This window comes from Chiloscyllium plagiosum, unplaced genomic scaffold (assembly GCF_037043375.1).
Source record: "Chiloscyllium plagiosum isolate Xiang-an unplaced genomic scaffold, Cpla_swu_hap1 HiC_scaffold_51, whole genome shotgun sequence".
NCBI classification, from domain to species: domain Eukaryota; kingdom Metazoa; phylum Chordata; class Chondrichthyes; order Orectolobiformes; family Hemiscylliidae; genus Chiloscyllium; species Chiloscyllium plagiosum.
This window is the reverse complement of record NW_028270189.1, coordinates 18,076,910-18,093,259: the sequence shown is the minus strand read 5'-3', so window position 1 is coordinate 18,093,259 and position 16,350 is coordinate 18,076,910. Positions and strand designations below refer to the sequence as shown.

Here is a 16,350-nt window from a genome sequence, read left to right as displayed (position 1 = left end):
AGCTCCCCACCCCACAGCAATGTGGTAACCGGGCCCGGCCCAAGAATTGGAACTGGGACATTTGTGGACCGTGATCTCAAAGGAAGCGAGCAAACACAATTCTGACAGATGAGTTCTCAAAGATGAGTAGCAGGTTTGAGACAAGGCCGGTGGTATACCATATTGCATTCAGCTTAATTGCATTTCTTATTTACAGTAGTGTTTTGAAAAGTATAAAGAACCAGTTTGTTTTCTGTGGTTGGGGAGTTTTATCCTCGTTGATCACAGTTGCTGCCTCTCGCTCCACAAGTCAAATCATAGGATCTAAACAATAAACTGCAGGTGCTGGTGATCTAAACCCAGAAACAAAGTGCTGGAGAAACTCAGCAGTTCTGAGGGCATTGGTGAAGAGAAAAAAAAATGTTACATTTCAAGTTTTTGTCTGAATGGACAAAAGGTCATTGGACTTGGAACTTACAATGTTTAATTCCCCTCAGAGATGCTGCTGGGCCTGCAGTTCTCCATCACTGTGCTTTCGATATTCAACTTTATTTACAAAACAGATCGGAAAAATACTAATCTGCAAAAGTGAAAGGTTCATTGCAAACATGAGCATAGTTTCCACACTTGAGTTACACAAGCACATCTCAGTTTAAAAACAAGATTTAACTCAAAGTAACATTCCATTTCAAAATTAGCCGAGTTACACCAGTAATAAAGCTCATCCACCCAATGAGGCACTTCAGACAACATCCTGCAGTGTTGCACACAGCCACCTTTACCGAAGAATGATCACATGTCACAAAATTGAAGGCAAAGAGCGTGTCTCTTTACAGGAGCTGAAGTCAAACTCTCAATTTTTGGAAAGATTTTTATTAAACCTGATTGAACATTTAAATCTCAGAGCAAAATCTTTGCTTTTTTTAAACAAAGTGTGTGGGAAACATCCCACATCTTGCTAAAGGTTCAGTTCAGTCTGATACATAGAGCCAAAGGTCAAACAAACATCACACTTTCTTTCACTTCTACAAAGGGCTGACATCACATTTCTTCAGGATTTAAAGTATTTTATAAATTGTTTGTAAAATCATTTGTCACGTTAAAGAACTGGACAATAACTACCATTGTATACAATAAGAGTGAAGCCTGTGACAGCAGATTGAGCTTTGGAGGGCAGTGAATGCACTTTCTAAATTCTGGGAGCACTTTTGGAGACTGCTCCCAGATGGTGATAGTGAGCATATCTGGAATGCACTGTTTAGATTTGGGAATCCTTGGGAAACAGTCTGTGGTTTCACTGATACTTGGTTTGCGTTGTTGGTGTACAGTAAGCAATTCATAAAGTTACTTATGTATTGTTGTTGACTACCTGAATGGTATTCAAATCTGCCAGGTTGCCTTCAATAGTGTGAATGCATCTATTGTAAATATTTCGAATATTCCAGAACTGCCCAGTGCTTGGCAAATTCAGGGGGGACAAAAAAATCACATTGAGTAATTTGAAATTAAGAATGCAAGAGGATTTAACCACTGAAATATTCAATTCAAATAGTTAAATGGAATGCTCACATCTAAAATGCGTGTGATCCAAAGGAATGGATGGACTGACAGAATTGGGACCAAATTCCTAGCTGGGGAGTGTGAAATGTGCTTTGATAAAGTCACCTGCATTTACCAACAATAATTTGGCAAGCTCGGAAATTTAAAAAAACAATACGAGCTTCATTGCTGCTCCAGTCGGGTCCCAAGCTCTGTGAAAAAATAACAATGTTCAGGTTTATTGCATACACTCTGAAACACGTGTTTCTTCAATAGATCTTGCAAGTTTACCAATGAGCATAGCAACATCATTTGGATGGACAAACTTTTGCCAACTCATTTCTTTCCGAGCCTCTATAGCCTGAAGAGTGACCAGAAGCAATTACTCCCCATATGTGGGAACATATGGGGAGTAATTGGGGTGGCACAGTGGTTAGCACTGTTGCCTCACAGCACCAGAGAGCACCAGAGACCCGGGTTCAATTCCCGTCTCAGGTGACTGACTGTGTGGAGATTGCACATTCTCCCCGTGTCTGCGTGGGTTTCCTCCAGGTACTCCGGTTTCCTCCAACAGTCCAAAAATGTGCAGGTCAGGTAAATTGGACATGCTAAATTGTGTTAGGTATAGGGGAATGGGTCTGGATGGGTTGCGCTTCGGCGGGTCGGTGTTACTTGTTGGGCCGAAGGGCCTGTTTCCACACTGTAACTAATCGAAAAAAAAATTACCGTCGAGGATTTTTTCCTTCAGAATTGATTTCCATATATTCAGTGCCCAGAAAAGATAAAAAGCTTGTCACCTTTTATAGAGCAATGATTCAGTGGGAGTAAAACACTCACCTTTTCTTGCTTAATAATCACGCTGCCTAAATTTTAAACATGAACACTTCTTAATAGTTCACGAGATCCTAACGAAATATTTTGTGCAAAACAAATCACATGATACATAGTTATTCAGATAATAAAACAAGTTTGTTCATTGAAGAACCCAGAGGAAAAGGTCATGAAACAATGTGAGTTTGATACACCTCAATTATCATTTCAAGTGCATTCTCTGCATAAATTCTCCTTTTCCTCCTCGAAGTATTCAAATTCTTGAATACTTGAGAGAATGAAGTCACAGTTGTACAACACACAATCAGACCCTTCAGTCCAACTTGCCCATGCTGACCAGATATCCTAAATTAATCTAATCCCAGCATTTGTTCCATATCCATCTTAAACCCTTTCTACTGATTATCATTTTATTTTACTTTATCAGCACTTGAAATACTGACGTTGTTTTCTCTAACATTGGTTAAAGAAATCATAAGTTCATTCATCTAAGTTAATTTTGTAATCTTTCACAAAGAAACAATTGAGAACAAAATATAGCCGAGTGCAAAACAAAATACTGCAGCTGTGCGATATCTGGGAACACTCTAAAGCTGAGGCACTGATACTGCACAAGTTTGTCAGCACGGTTTCAATTACTGACAATAATTTATTAATGCCTTAGCCTTCACATAGTTAAGGTAAATGTGAGATATCTGAATTTCATGAATTGGTTCCTATTGCACTTTGATCAACAAAAAATATTCTTGGTTTAATCTACTCAAAGGAGAAAGTGACGACCAAAGAAGCTGGACATCAGAGTCAAAAAGTGTCATGCAGGAAAAGCACAACAAGTCAGGCAGCATCCGAGAAGCAGGAGAGTTGATGGTTCAGGCATAAGCCCTTCATCAGCAATCACAGGCTTCAGAAAAATAACTGGCATAGACTTATGGCAACACATACGTAGAAAGGTCGAAGCACGTTACTATCTGATTAGAGACTAATTTCAGATTTGTTACCATTCAGTGCAACATTTCAGTATGATATTTACATATGTACCCAAAAGATAAGTTTGGTTAAAATTACAAGCTCTAGAATGATTATAGGATTAAACCTGGAAATAAAGCTGGTGAACAAGAATGGCAAAGTGAAGTCCCACCAGTATCGCCTTGGGCAGTGTCAAGGAAGAATTTGAGAGCAGAGTTGCCACTTTGGAGTAACCTGCAGTCTGGCCAAATTGCAGCAAAAAGCTGTTCAATTTTATCTGCAAACTATTGAATGCAAAATCCTCCTTGCACAATAATGAGGCAGTATTTTGGGATGTCATTTTTTAAATATATTATTTTCAAAGTTACTCACAATTGAGAGTAACAGCTTGGCGCTGTCTGCATAACACAGTACATAAAGGAATTAACAGAAAAAATATTATTACCCAAATTCAGAGTCACTAATTTATTGATATTGCATGGGTCCAGCATTGATAAGTAATCGATTTTTAAAAATAAATATAGATACATTTACTAACTACATTGGGATACAGTCAAGTTTCTTACTGAACAGTGACAGGATTGGACAGAGTCCGCGTGGATTTAAGAGAGGGGAATCATACTTAACAAAGCTACTGAAAGAATCTACAGAGTCAAATATTAAAGTAAGAAATTGCAGGACATTTAGAAAAGCTTATCATTAAACATGGTAGACTGGGTTTTGTGAAAGAGAAATTATCTTTGACAAATTTGCGACAGTTCATTGAGGAGATAACAAGCAGGGCTGATAAAGGGCAATCCAATGATCTGTATTTGGATTTTAAAAATGCAAATGATAAGGTGCTACATAAAAGTCAATTGCTCAATTTAGGAGCTCATGGTATCGGCGTAATGTATTAGCATGGATTGACGATTGGTTTACCACACTGGCTGTTGGTGAGTCCTCACTTGCAGTGTTGTATACAATGTTAGCTCCCATATTTAATAAAGGATAAACCAACATCGGAGACCATTCAAAAAAGATTCAATTAGATGTTTCGAGGACGAAAGTGTTGACCTATCAAGAATAGATAAGCAGGAGTGATCTTATGGAAACAAGATTCTGAGGAGCTTGACAGAGTAGATGTTGACTAGATTTTCTAGCACCAGTGAAGTCTCAAACCAAGGGACATTACATAAGGGAACATTCATTTTAGAAAAAGTAAAGAACTTTTTCTCTGTGAATGGCTAGAATTTCCGCACCCAAACAATTGTGAAAGTTAAGTGTGGGAGGGGAATGGTTGGCTGACTCTTCGGAGGGTTGTTCTGGCTTGTTGGGCTGAAGGACCTGTTTCCACATAGTAGGGAATCTATGATTCTATCTCAAATTATTTTAAAAAAGGGCAAATAGATTTTTGAAATATTGAGCAGTTGAGGGCTATGCGGATCAAGCATAAAAGAGGTATTGAGGTCTGGGTTGGCCAAGCCATGATCTGATAGAATGGGGGAACAAGCTGAAGGCGATGAATGCCCTACTCCTGCACCGATTCCTTGAGGCTCTATTTCATGTTTTTTTTTTGTTTCCAAAGAAGAGCGTGATACAATGTGCTTAAGATCTCAGATGTTGTGTAAAGGAGTGAAAATGGGGTGTTTATGTACTGATTCAGAAGGCATTGATTCATCAATCACAGCTATACAGTCATGAGTAGGGAGGCAATCCCCTCCATGAATAGAGGAAATCTACTGCAGAGCTCACACAAAGGGAATCCTTCCCCTCAGTAAACTCTCCCATCACATTACCCAACATATCAGCTGAAGGAGGACACACTGCGCATGTTCTCGCCAACAAAGGGACTCCGGGTGATTGATGTCAGCACCGGACCAATGAAAGGACGGTGGGCGGAGCTGGATGACCTAGCGGGATGTTGGTCCTCCAACCAATCAAAGTGAATGTCGGGCGGAGCTAAACTAAACCATGTGATCACTCGCGCGCGGCGCAGAGTCGCTGTAATGAATGCTCGGGAAGTTATGGAAAGAAAGGATACGGTAAGGAAAAAAATAAATAGGGAAACTGGAGAAAAACTGTGTTGCCATGAGCGGAGAGGTTTTACAAACAAATTGTGCACGTCGGAAAACACAAATTTGAACGTCCCAGTCCCGTGTTTGCAGTAAATGGGGAATTGCCTCAGCGCGGCTGCAGGCCTGAGTGAGCGCCGCCATCTTTATTCGGGACAACGATTCACTGGACATGTGCGGAGCCGCCATCTTTGTAGGGGGCAAGGTGCAGCCAGGCGCATGTGCAGCCTTTCTCTGGTATAGAGTCATTGGGATCATAGCAGTCAATACTGCTCTGATTCACCTCTGGGCTCCCTCATGACCACTTTGTCAATATCTGGCTTCCTCAGTCTCGAACCATGGGTGTATTTTTGGTCTGTTTACTACTGTATTATTACTTTTATAGACCTTTGCAAATGAGTTTTTCACTGCGGCCCAGCCCCTGACCATGTGCTGCTAGATTATCAGATTACTTTTTTCTTGAATATTTTTGACAGTCAAGAATTCTTTTTTCCAAAAAGCAAGTGTATTTTCCTTCCATTTCTGGCTATCAAATTCTGCACCATTTTCATTCCCTGTAATCCATTTTGCACTCCATGAAACATCAACTGTGTTTCTCCTTCCACAGATACCAGTGATTAATGCCAAAGCCCTGTTGCTTGTGGAGAGGGTGATGTTTGACTTTCTTGTACAGCTGCAGTTTGTGTGGTGAAGGTGCTCTTACAATGTGGTTGGGTAAGAGACATTATAGATTATTCATTACAGCAACAGTGATGATTTGAAAATAATGTCAAATCAACAACAGTTTGTATTTTTATTATCATGCTTATAATTTCACAAAAATACTATTGAGAACTTTAGACATAAGGCCAGAGATGGAGATATTAGGTCAGGTGACCAAAAGTAGGTTTTGAGGGATGTCTTAAAGGTGGAAAACAGACCTGTGAGATTTTGGTTGCAAATTTCAGACCATGCTGCTTCAGCAACTGTAGAAACAGCCACACAGATGAAGTAATGAATTAACAAATTGTTGGGAGTCTCAAAGAAAATGGGTTGTCGAGGTCTCAAAGTGTGTGTGGTGCAGGGAGCTAGGGATTATCACAGCCAGGAATTAAATCAAGTGTGAGAAATTTAAATTGAGGGATATTGGCCACATGCTGGCAGGTGAGACTAGATTGGGTTGGGATATCTGTTTGGCATGGATGGGTTGGACCGAAGGGTCTGTTTCCATGCTGTACATCTCTATGACTCTATGTTGTTGCTTATGAATAGGAGACTTTTGATGAATCAACAAGCAGATATTTAGATGTTCTTGAGATTACAGGGAGGTTGAATATGGGAAGCTGGCCAGGGAGTGAGTTTGGATAATGAAGTCTAGAGATAGCTCATATACTTTCATCACATTGTGTTGAGACAAGGGTGAAATCAGCTCGAAATAGTGATCTTGGAGTGGGGCTGAGCTATCACCCTCACCTCACCGCTGGGATTCAACTGGTTGTCAGTTTGTGAATCAGGCGGTGACACAATCGTGAGCTTATTGGCCCTGGTGGAGCCTAAAGTTGCAGAGCAGCTGTTGCTTGGTAGCCCTGGTGATGACATCTTCCATCACTTTACTGCTGATCGAGTGTGGACTGACAGAGGGAAATTGCCTGGGTTGGATTGCCCTGTGTTTTTGTGTTGAACATCCCTGGGCCATGTTCCACATTGTCGGTAGATGCCAGTGCTGGAGCGGTACGTGGCTCGGTGGGTGGCAAGTTCTAGAGCACAAGCCATCAGTATGATTGCCAGAATATTGGCAGGGCCAGTAGCCTTTAACTACTTAACCATTTCTTGATGTGATTCAAACTGAATCGAACTGGTTTAAAACTCACATCTGTGATGTTGGAAACCACTGGAGAAGGCTGAGATGGATCATCCCACTTTGCACTTCTGGCTGCAGATTGCTGCAAATGCTGTCATCTTATCTGGTACATGGGTATGTGAGGCCCCTCCATCAGTAAAGGTGGGGATATCTGTGATGCTTCCATCAGTGAGTTGTTTAATTGTCCATCACCGTTCACAACTGGATGTGGCAGAACTGCAGAGCTCCGATCTGTTCCATTGGATGTTGGATCACTTAGCTCTGTTGCTTGCTGCTGATGCTGTTTGATATGCAGGTAATTCTGTTTGATAGCTTCACCAGATTAGCACTTCATTTTTAGGTATGCCTGGTGCTGCTCTTGGCAAGCCCTCCTTTACTGTCCATTGTGATGGGTGAGAGCAGGATTTACAAACCCATGAGATTACAGATTGTGCTGGAGTACAGTTCTGCTGCTGTTGATGTCCCACAGTACCTTATAGATACCCTATTTGAGATTCTACATCTCTTTGAAGTCTGTCCCATTTAGAACGGTGATAGTGCCACTCAACACAGCGGAGGTTTTCTCAACTTTAAGGCAAGGCATTGTCTCCAAAAGGAACATGTGATGGTCGTTCTTACCGATAACTGTCATGGCCAGACATATCTGCAGCTTGTCAATTCATAACAATGAGATCAAGTATGTTTTTTTCCTTCTTGTTGGTTCCCTCACCACACGCTGCAGACTCAGTTGAGCAGCTATGTCCTTTAGGACCTGGCCAGCTCAGTCAGTAATTCTGTTGCAGAGCCAGTCTCGATTGTGGACATTGAAATCCTGTACCCAGAGTATGTTTGACACCATTTTGTTGCCTCAGTGTTTCCTCCAAATGTTCAACATGAAGGAGAACTGATCCATCAGCCAAGGGAGGACGGTACATGGTAATCAGCAGGAGCCATGAGACTCCCAGGGCGAATCCTCCCTGTCTGTACACCACTGTGCCACCACCTCTGTCTGGTCTGTGCTGCCGGTGGGACAGGACATATCCAGAGATTTTAGGAGAAATTGAAGACTGCAGATGCTGGAGGTCAGAGTCGATAGTGTGGTGCTGGAAAAGCACACCAGATCAGACTGATGAAGAGCTGAGGCTCAAAACGTCGATTCTCCTGCTCCTCTGATGCTGCCTGACTGTTGTGCTTTTCCAGCACCACACTCTCGATATCGAGGGATGGTGATGGTGGTGTCTGGTCATTGTCTGTAAGGGATGATTCCGTGAATATGACTATGTCAGGCTGCTTCTTGACTAGTCTGAGGTAGAGCTCTCCACATTTTGGCACCAAAAACCATATGTTAGTGAGGAGGACGTTGCACCATCGAGAGGGCTGATTCTGTGGTTGTAATTTCTGGTGCCTTGTTAGATGCCACATGGTCCATCCAGTTTCATTCCTGTGTTGAGACTTTGCAGTGATTAATACAGTGAGTAGCTGGCTGGGCCGCTGTCAGGTTGGCAGGATTTTTTTTACCATTGACAATGGTTTCATGGAAATCAGGAGATTCCTAATTCCAGTTATTTTTTCGTGAATTCAGATTCCACCATCTATAAAGATGGGATTCGAACCAGGACTTCAGTCGTTTGTTTTAATATTCTGGATAAAAGCTAAACACATCAGGTTTGTTCACTCATTTTAAATATCACTAACCCTGGTTTTGTTTCTTTGTAAAACACTGTCCATCATCCTGTCTCCTCTATCCTCCCCTCCAATAACATGAGTGAGGAGCACATGGAGTTTCTCTGTCACCATGACTGAGATAATCCGATCTGCTGCTTCCCTCCCTCCCACTAGCCCACTGAGCCAAACTGCCTCACGTGGTGTTCCTGGTTTTTGTCCTAAACCTACATCTTTCTCCAGTCTCTTGTTAAGCCTTATCAGAGCTCATCTTTACAATTTACCCAACGCTCGCTAAACCACAGACTTTCCAACACTCTGTCTCCTCCTCCTCCTCACCGATTCACAGATATTGTTCCTTGTTCTGGCTGTCTGTCTTTTCTGGTTATGCCCTTCTCTCCCCTTCTTTGAAAAACTTCCTTTTGACCTCATGGTTTTTGGAAAATCCTGCTCCATTTCCACTCTCTCTTTCCTTTCTGAATTCCTTGCATTTGGTGTCCCTCCAGTATCTATCCTTGCTCTCTCCTGTATCTCACCTACATACTGCCAGGAGTTGACATTGTGAAAAAGCACCATGTTAGGTTTCACATGTACATTGACACTGTCCAGCTCTCCCTCCCCACCATCCCTCTCCATTGTTCCACTGTTACTCAGTTACCAAACTGCTTATCACATTCCCACTACTTCATTAGCTGCAGTTTCCTCCAATGAAACATTGTAACGGTTAAACCCATTGCCTTCAGTTGTTATTCCAAATTCCTTTCTCTTACTGCTGAGCCTCTCCCTCTCCCTGGTAACTGTCTGAGGCAGAAATACGTTCTTCACAATATTGCTGTTATATTTGACCCTAAGGTGACCTTCTGATCAGACATCTGCACAATCCCAAACACCAGGGAATTCCAATCTCTTAAACATTGTTTGTCTCCACCTCACCCCAGCTCCATTGCTACTGAAACCCCTTACCCGCCTCTGTGTCACCTTAAACTTGACGAATCTGAAGCAGAACCCTTGATTCCGCGACTGACCCAGAATCTGGTTCCAGACTCCCTTTTCAGTATTAACACTCGGAAACATCCACTCAGTATTTATCCTGTCAAACCCCTTAAGAATCCCATCTGTCTCAATGAGATCACCTCTCTTTCTCCAAAATCCAGTGAGTAGAGTCCCAACCTGTTCAGCCTTTATTTAAAAGATAATCCCTCCAAACCAGGGATCATCCCAGTGAATCTTCCCTGCTGAAAAATGTGTTGCTGGAAAAGCACAGCAGGTCAGGCAGCATCCAAGGAGCAGGAGAATCAATGTTTCGGGCATAAACCCTTCTTCAGCTTATGCCCAAAACGTTGATTCTCCTTCTGCTTGGATGCTGCCTGACCTGCTGCGCTTTTCCAGCAACACATTTTTCAGCTCTGATCTCCAGCATCTGCAGTCCGCACTTTCTACTAGTGAATCTTCCCTGAAATGCCTCCAATAAAGTGACACATTTCCTTATCTAAAGGGACCAAAACTGCTCACATTACTCCAGATATGGTGGTCTCACCACCACTTCCTCACGTTACTCTCAGGTATATACTCCAAACTCTCATACTGAAAACCCTCTAAACAAAACATTCCATTCCCCTTCCTGATGACCTGTTGTAACTATGTACAGTAATCCTGCGCCAGGAGGAGGGGATGGTGTGGGTTTCTAACTTGAACTGAGAGTGACAGATTGTATAAACTTGTATTACAGGATATTACAGGTGGACATTCAGATGGTAATCTCAGTAAATGTTCTGCCAAACTCTGAATTACTCAGTACATCAGGACCTGGATATTCGCATTGTGTGTGTGTGAGTATTGCGTTCCAGATCAATCCCTTTTGCTGCTTAAAAATTCTCCTTTGAATCATCACATTCTCTCAAAAGGTCTCCCCAAACCATCATGTGTTATGTAATCTTTTTATAATGATGTGATGAGTGTAAGGTTTATTATTCGAATGTGTAATTTTTGTACAAGGATGCCTCGGAGAGGGAGCAGAACATTCTTAAAGGGGAGAATAACCATTTTGCGGGAGGCTGTTGTTTATTTATCAATGACATAGGAATAGAAGAGTTCACATTGTTGGATCATTCAAATCTCTTGTGGGGTAGAATTGACCTTCATCAGAAGGTTGGATTGTACCTGCACTGAAAGGGAAGAGTTGCTAGTTCTATTCAGGAGGCATTAAACCAGTGAAGGAATGGAGGTAAACTCAAAAGAGTGAGGAAAGAGCCAAGTCTGAGGCTGGTACAGTTCAGGCGTCAAACAGTCAAGGCAGGCAAGGGCAAGGCACAGAATGAGGTCGGACTGAGCAGTTACACTGCATTTATTTCAATGCAGGAGGCCCGATAGGTCAGGCAGAGGAGCTCAGGGTATGGTTTTGAACATGGCACTGGGATATTACAGCAATTACAGAGGTATGACTTAGGAATGGTTAGGACCAGCAGCTTAATGTTCCAAGGTATAGATGCTATAGCAAGGATAGAAAGGGGGCAACAGAGCAGGGGGGTGAGGTGGTTTTGATGAGGGATAACATTATGGCTGGGCTTCAGGAGGATAATCCTGGAAGTACATCCAGGCAAGTTGTGCAGGTGAAACTGAGAAATAAATAGTCAGCCGGGAATTGAGAAGCAAATTTACTTACAGATCACTTATCTGTAAGAATAGTATGATTGTATACAAGACTTGACCTTTTTTAATTCATTCACAGGATGAGGGTGTCACTGGCTGGGCCTCAAGGGCAGTTAAGATTCAACCATGTTGCTGTGGGTCTGGAGTCACATGCAGGCCAGACCAGGTAAGGATGGCAGATTCCTTCCCTGAAGGATATTAGTGAATCTCATTGTTTTTCTTTGCAACAATCAACAATGGATTCATGGTCTTTAATAGATTCTTACTTCCAAATTTTTATTGAATTCACATTCCACTGTCTGCTGTGATGGGATCCAAACCCTGGGACCCAGAACGTTATCTGGGTGTCTGGATTATCCATCTAGCGATAGTATCACTAGACCATTGGGCAGGGTGAGTGACTGAGGTATCAGTGGGGCAGCACATCAGCACCAAATATCCCATGGTCTCTGTGGAAGGGCTGGGGAGGGAAATATATCCATGGTGGTGGGGTCTGACTGTAGGTAGCGGAAATTGCAGAGGTTAATGCGCTGTATCTGGAGATTCGTGGGGTGGCAAGCGAGGACCGGTGGATTATATTCTTATTGTGGTTGGAGGGGTGGGGGGGAAGGTGGAGGTACGGGAAGTGGAGGATATGCATTGGAGGGAATTTTTGATCACGTGGGAGGGAAATGCAGTCCTTGAAATAGGAATCCTTTCTGGGATGTCCTGGAGTGGAATTGCTTTTCCTGGAAGCAGATATGGCAGAGGCGGAGGAATTGGGAGTACAGGTTCATGTTTTTACAGGAATATACTCAAGGGAAATCAGATGAGCAAAAAGGGAACATGAAATATCTCTAGGAAATGGTTTAAGTAAAATCCAAAGCGATTCTACAAATATATCAAGGATAAAAGAAAAAATAGACAAAGAATACAACTTCTTAAAGATCAAGAAGGCCATCTGTGGAACAACAGGAGGTGGGAGAGATACTATGCTACTCTTTTCTGGAGAGTTTGGAGAACTTGATAGTTAACAACAGTGATAACTTGAAAAGTGTCCATGTTACAGAGGAGGTGGTACTGGATGTCTTAAATGGCATCAAGGTGGATAAATCCCTGGGTCCTGATCAGGTGTATCCCAGAAATTTGTGGAAAGCTAGGAAAGCAGTGCCCCTCCCTGAGGTATTTATATCATCGTTTGTGACAGGTGAGGTGCTGGAAGACAGGTGTTGTTATTTTAAAAAGGTGGTAAGGAAAGGCCAGGGAACAAGAGAACAGGCAGCCTGAAGTCAGTGGTAGGCAAATTGTTGGAAGGGATTCTGAGGGATAGGATTTATATGTATTTGGAAAGACCAGGAAAGATTAAGGATAGTCAACATGACTTTGTGTGAGTAATTCTCTCTTTCTAACTTGATTGAGTTTTTTTGAAGATGTGACAAAGATGATTGATGAAGGCAGACTGTGGACGTTGTCTATATGGGCACTGAACGATGTTCCACAAAGCAGACTGGTTAGCAAGGTTAGATAACATGGAATGTTGGGAGAACTAGCCATTTGGATACAAAACTGGCTTGAAGGTAGGAGGCAGAGGGTGGTGATGTTGGGTTGCTTTGCGGACTGGAGGCGTGTGAGCAGCAGTGTGCTGCAGGAATGGATATTCGGTCCTCAAATAAATGACTTGGATGTAAATATGAGATATAGTCAGTGGGTTTACAGAAGACACCAAAATTGGAGGTGTCGTGGACAGCGAAGAAGGTTAGTTCAGAATACAACAGGATCTTGATCAGATGGGCCATTGGAGCAAAGAATGGCAGACGGTGTTCAATTTAGACAAATGCGAGGTGCTGCATTTTGGAAAGGCAAATCAGGGCAGGATTTATACACTTAATGGTAAAGTACTTCGGAGTGTTGCTGAACAAAGAGACCATGGAGTTCAGATTCATTGTTCGTTGAAAGTAGAGTCGCAGATAGGCAGACTCGTGAAGCTGGTGTATGGTATGCTTATATTTATTGGTCGATGCATTGAATACAGAAGCTGGGACATCATATTGTGGCTGGACAGGACATTGATTAAGCCATTTCAGGAATTCTGTTTTAAGTTCAAAATCCCCTGTTCTGGGAAGGATGTTCTGAATCATGAAAGAGTTCAGACAAGATTGACAAAGACTTTGCCAGGGTTGGAGGATTTGGGCTACAGGGAGAGGCTGGGGGTAATTTCCCTGGAGAGTCAAAGATTGACAGGTGACTTCGTGTAGATTTGTAAAATCATGAGGGGTATGGATAAGGTGAACAGCCAGGGTCCTTCCCCCCCCAAGTTAGGTGGTTCCAAAACAAGATCACATGGGCTTAAGTCAAGAGAGCAAAGATTTAAAAGGGATCTGAGGAGCAAAGTTTTCAAGCTGTGTGTGGTGTGTGTATTGGATGAGCTGCCAGATGAAGTAGTGGAGGCTGATACAATTACAACATTTGAAAGGCATCTGATTGGGTACATGAATAGGAAGGGTTTCGAGGGATACGGATCAATAGCTGGGAATAGGATTCCATTAGTTTAGGATTCCTAGTTGGCATGGACAAATTGGACCAAAGATCTGTTTCTGTGCTGTACATCTCTGTGACACGAATAAATGAAAATAAGATGTGTTCCTCTTTTGTAGAGAGCTAGCAGAAGCACAGATAATTGTATGTGGAGCTGAGAAGGTTAAGCAGTGAGTTTGACCAGCTGCAAATTTGTGTCTCGGATATTTAATTTGCAGAGAGAAGGGAATTGTGAACAATGTCACAATTTTAGTAACTATTTTCGGGTAATTGGCAAATAATATGTGAACATGTGAACAATATTTTATTCAGTAAGGTCTGAGCATCAGGAACTGTCTGATTGGCAGCTGGACACAGACTTGGCAGTTATTCATAAACAGATTTGGAATTTTACTTTTTAGGGGAAGATTTGGGGGGGCTATGGGCAAATGGGAAGGGAATTGGGACAGATGTGCAGCATCTCCAGAGGGAGAGAGTACAGTCCCAATGGGCTGAATAGCTCCCAGCCCCTGTGCTCTGTGATACTGCCCCATTCACTGTGAATGATGAAGCTCATCCCAGGACAGAGAGAGGGAGGATCCCACCACTCACCTCACAATGGGTCTCGTGTGATTGATGTCAGCGCAGGCCAATAGGGGCAGAGGGCAGTACTAGAGGACCAGGTCGTACCAGTTTGTCTTCCAACCAATCAGAGTGAATGAGGGCATCCTCAAGGCTGGAACTAAAGAAAGGCACTTGTAGCAGAGATCTGAGAAACTGGAGGACATGAGATAGGGAGCGTTCTGTGGCTGGTGAGGAATTATATAAATAAGGAAGAGTTGTGAGGCTGGATGAGGTGACAGTGATCAGGAGAGTTGAGGATGGAGGGATTTAGAGTTAGTGAGGATTAGAGTCATAATGTTATACAGCAAGGAAACAGGCCCTGTGGTCCAACCAGTCCATGCCAACCATAATTCCAAACTGAACTAAGTGTACGTGCCTCCGCTTGGTCCACATCCATCCAAATATTTCCTATTTATGTACTTATCTGAATGTATTTTAAATATTGTAATTGTATTCACAGCTACCACTTCCTCTGGAAATTCATTCCACACGTATATTTTTTTTTTAAAACCCTTATATCTTTTCTCAAACCTTTCTCATTTCTTCTCAAAATGAATGCACCCGAGTTTTGAATCCCCCTCTCCCCCGGCTATTCACCTTATCTACACTCTTTCTGATTTTATAAACCTCTAATAAGGTCACCCCTCAACCTCATGCACGCCAGTGGAAAAAAATCCCAGCCTATCCAGCCTCTCCTTAGAACACAATCCCTCCATTCATGGCAACATGCAGGTAAATCTCTCCTGAACCTGCTCCAATTTAATAATATCCTTCCTATAACAGCACAACCAGAACTGGACAGAGTATTCCAGAAGAAGCCTCCCCAACGTCCTGTACATCCTCAACATAACGTCCCAACTCCTGTACTCAAAGGTCTGAACAATGAAGGTAAGTGTGCTAAGCACCTTCTTAACCACCCTGTCTACATGTGACACAAACTTCCAAGAGTGAAGCCCTCGGTCTCTTCGTTCCCATATCACTACTCAAGGTCCTACTTTTATTGAGTGTAAGTCCTACCCTCGTTTGTTTTGTCAGAATGTAGTATTTTGCATTTATTCCAATCCAAAAGTCCTTCAAGTATAAAGGCAGTAAGAGTATAATTAAGAGGGAAATCAGGAGGCAAAAAGGGGACGTGAGATAGCTTTGGCGAATCGGGTTAAGGATAATCCAAAGGGCTTTTGTAAATACATTAAGAACAAAAGGCTAACTAGGAGAAAATAGAGATCAGCAAGGCAGTCTTTGTGTGGGGCTTCAGGCGATGGGCGAGATAGGGAAACAATACTTTGCATCAGTGTTTACTGTGAAGAAGTACATGGGCGATATAGAATGTGGGGAAATAAATGGTGACGTCTTGAAAAATGTCCATATTACAGAGGAGGAGGTGCTGGATGAGTGGCTAAGGAGCTGGTGCAGGGGAAAATGATTCACATTTTTGCATCATTGTGATCTCCTCTGGAGTAGAGTTGACCTGATAAGAAGGATGGATAGTACCTGATTTGGAAGGTGTGTAATATCTGGGCAGGGAGATTTGTTAATGCTACTCAGGAGGCATTAAACCAGTGAGGGAGTGGGTGTGATTGCAAATAGATAGTGAGAAAAGAGGTATGTCTGAGGCTAGTGCAGTTCTGAGGTCAAATAGTCAAGGCAGACAAGGGCAAAGCAGAGAATGAGGTCAGACTGAGCAGTTACACTGCATTTATTTCAATGCAAGAGGCCTGACAGGGAAGGCAGATG

At 42.5% G+C, this 16,350-nt stretch overlaps 1 protein-coding gene across 1 annotated transcript in view; it reads left to right on the top strand.

The window, feature by feature from the left end:
- Positions 1-5,243: 5,243 nt before the first annotated feature.
- LOC148135036 (uncharacterized) overlaps positions 5,244-16,350 on the top strand; it is a 49,120-nt gene continuing 38,013 nt past the window's right edge. The window contains exons 1-4 of the mRNA XM_087985240.1: positions 5,244-5,339; positions 8,771-8,853; positions 10,580-10,679; positions 11,579-11,665. Of these exons, the coding sequence (XP_087841366.1) occupies positions 5,244-5,339; positions 8,771-8,853; positions 10,580-10,679; positions 11,579-11,665 (366 nt within the window). The remainder of the gene's footprint in view (positions 5,340-8,770; positions 8,854-10,579; positions 10,680-11,578; positions 11,666-16,350) is intronic.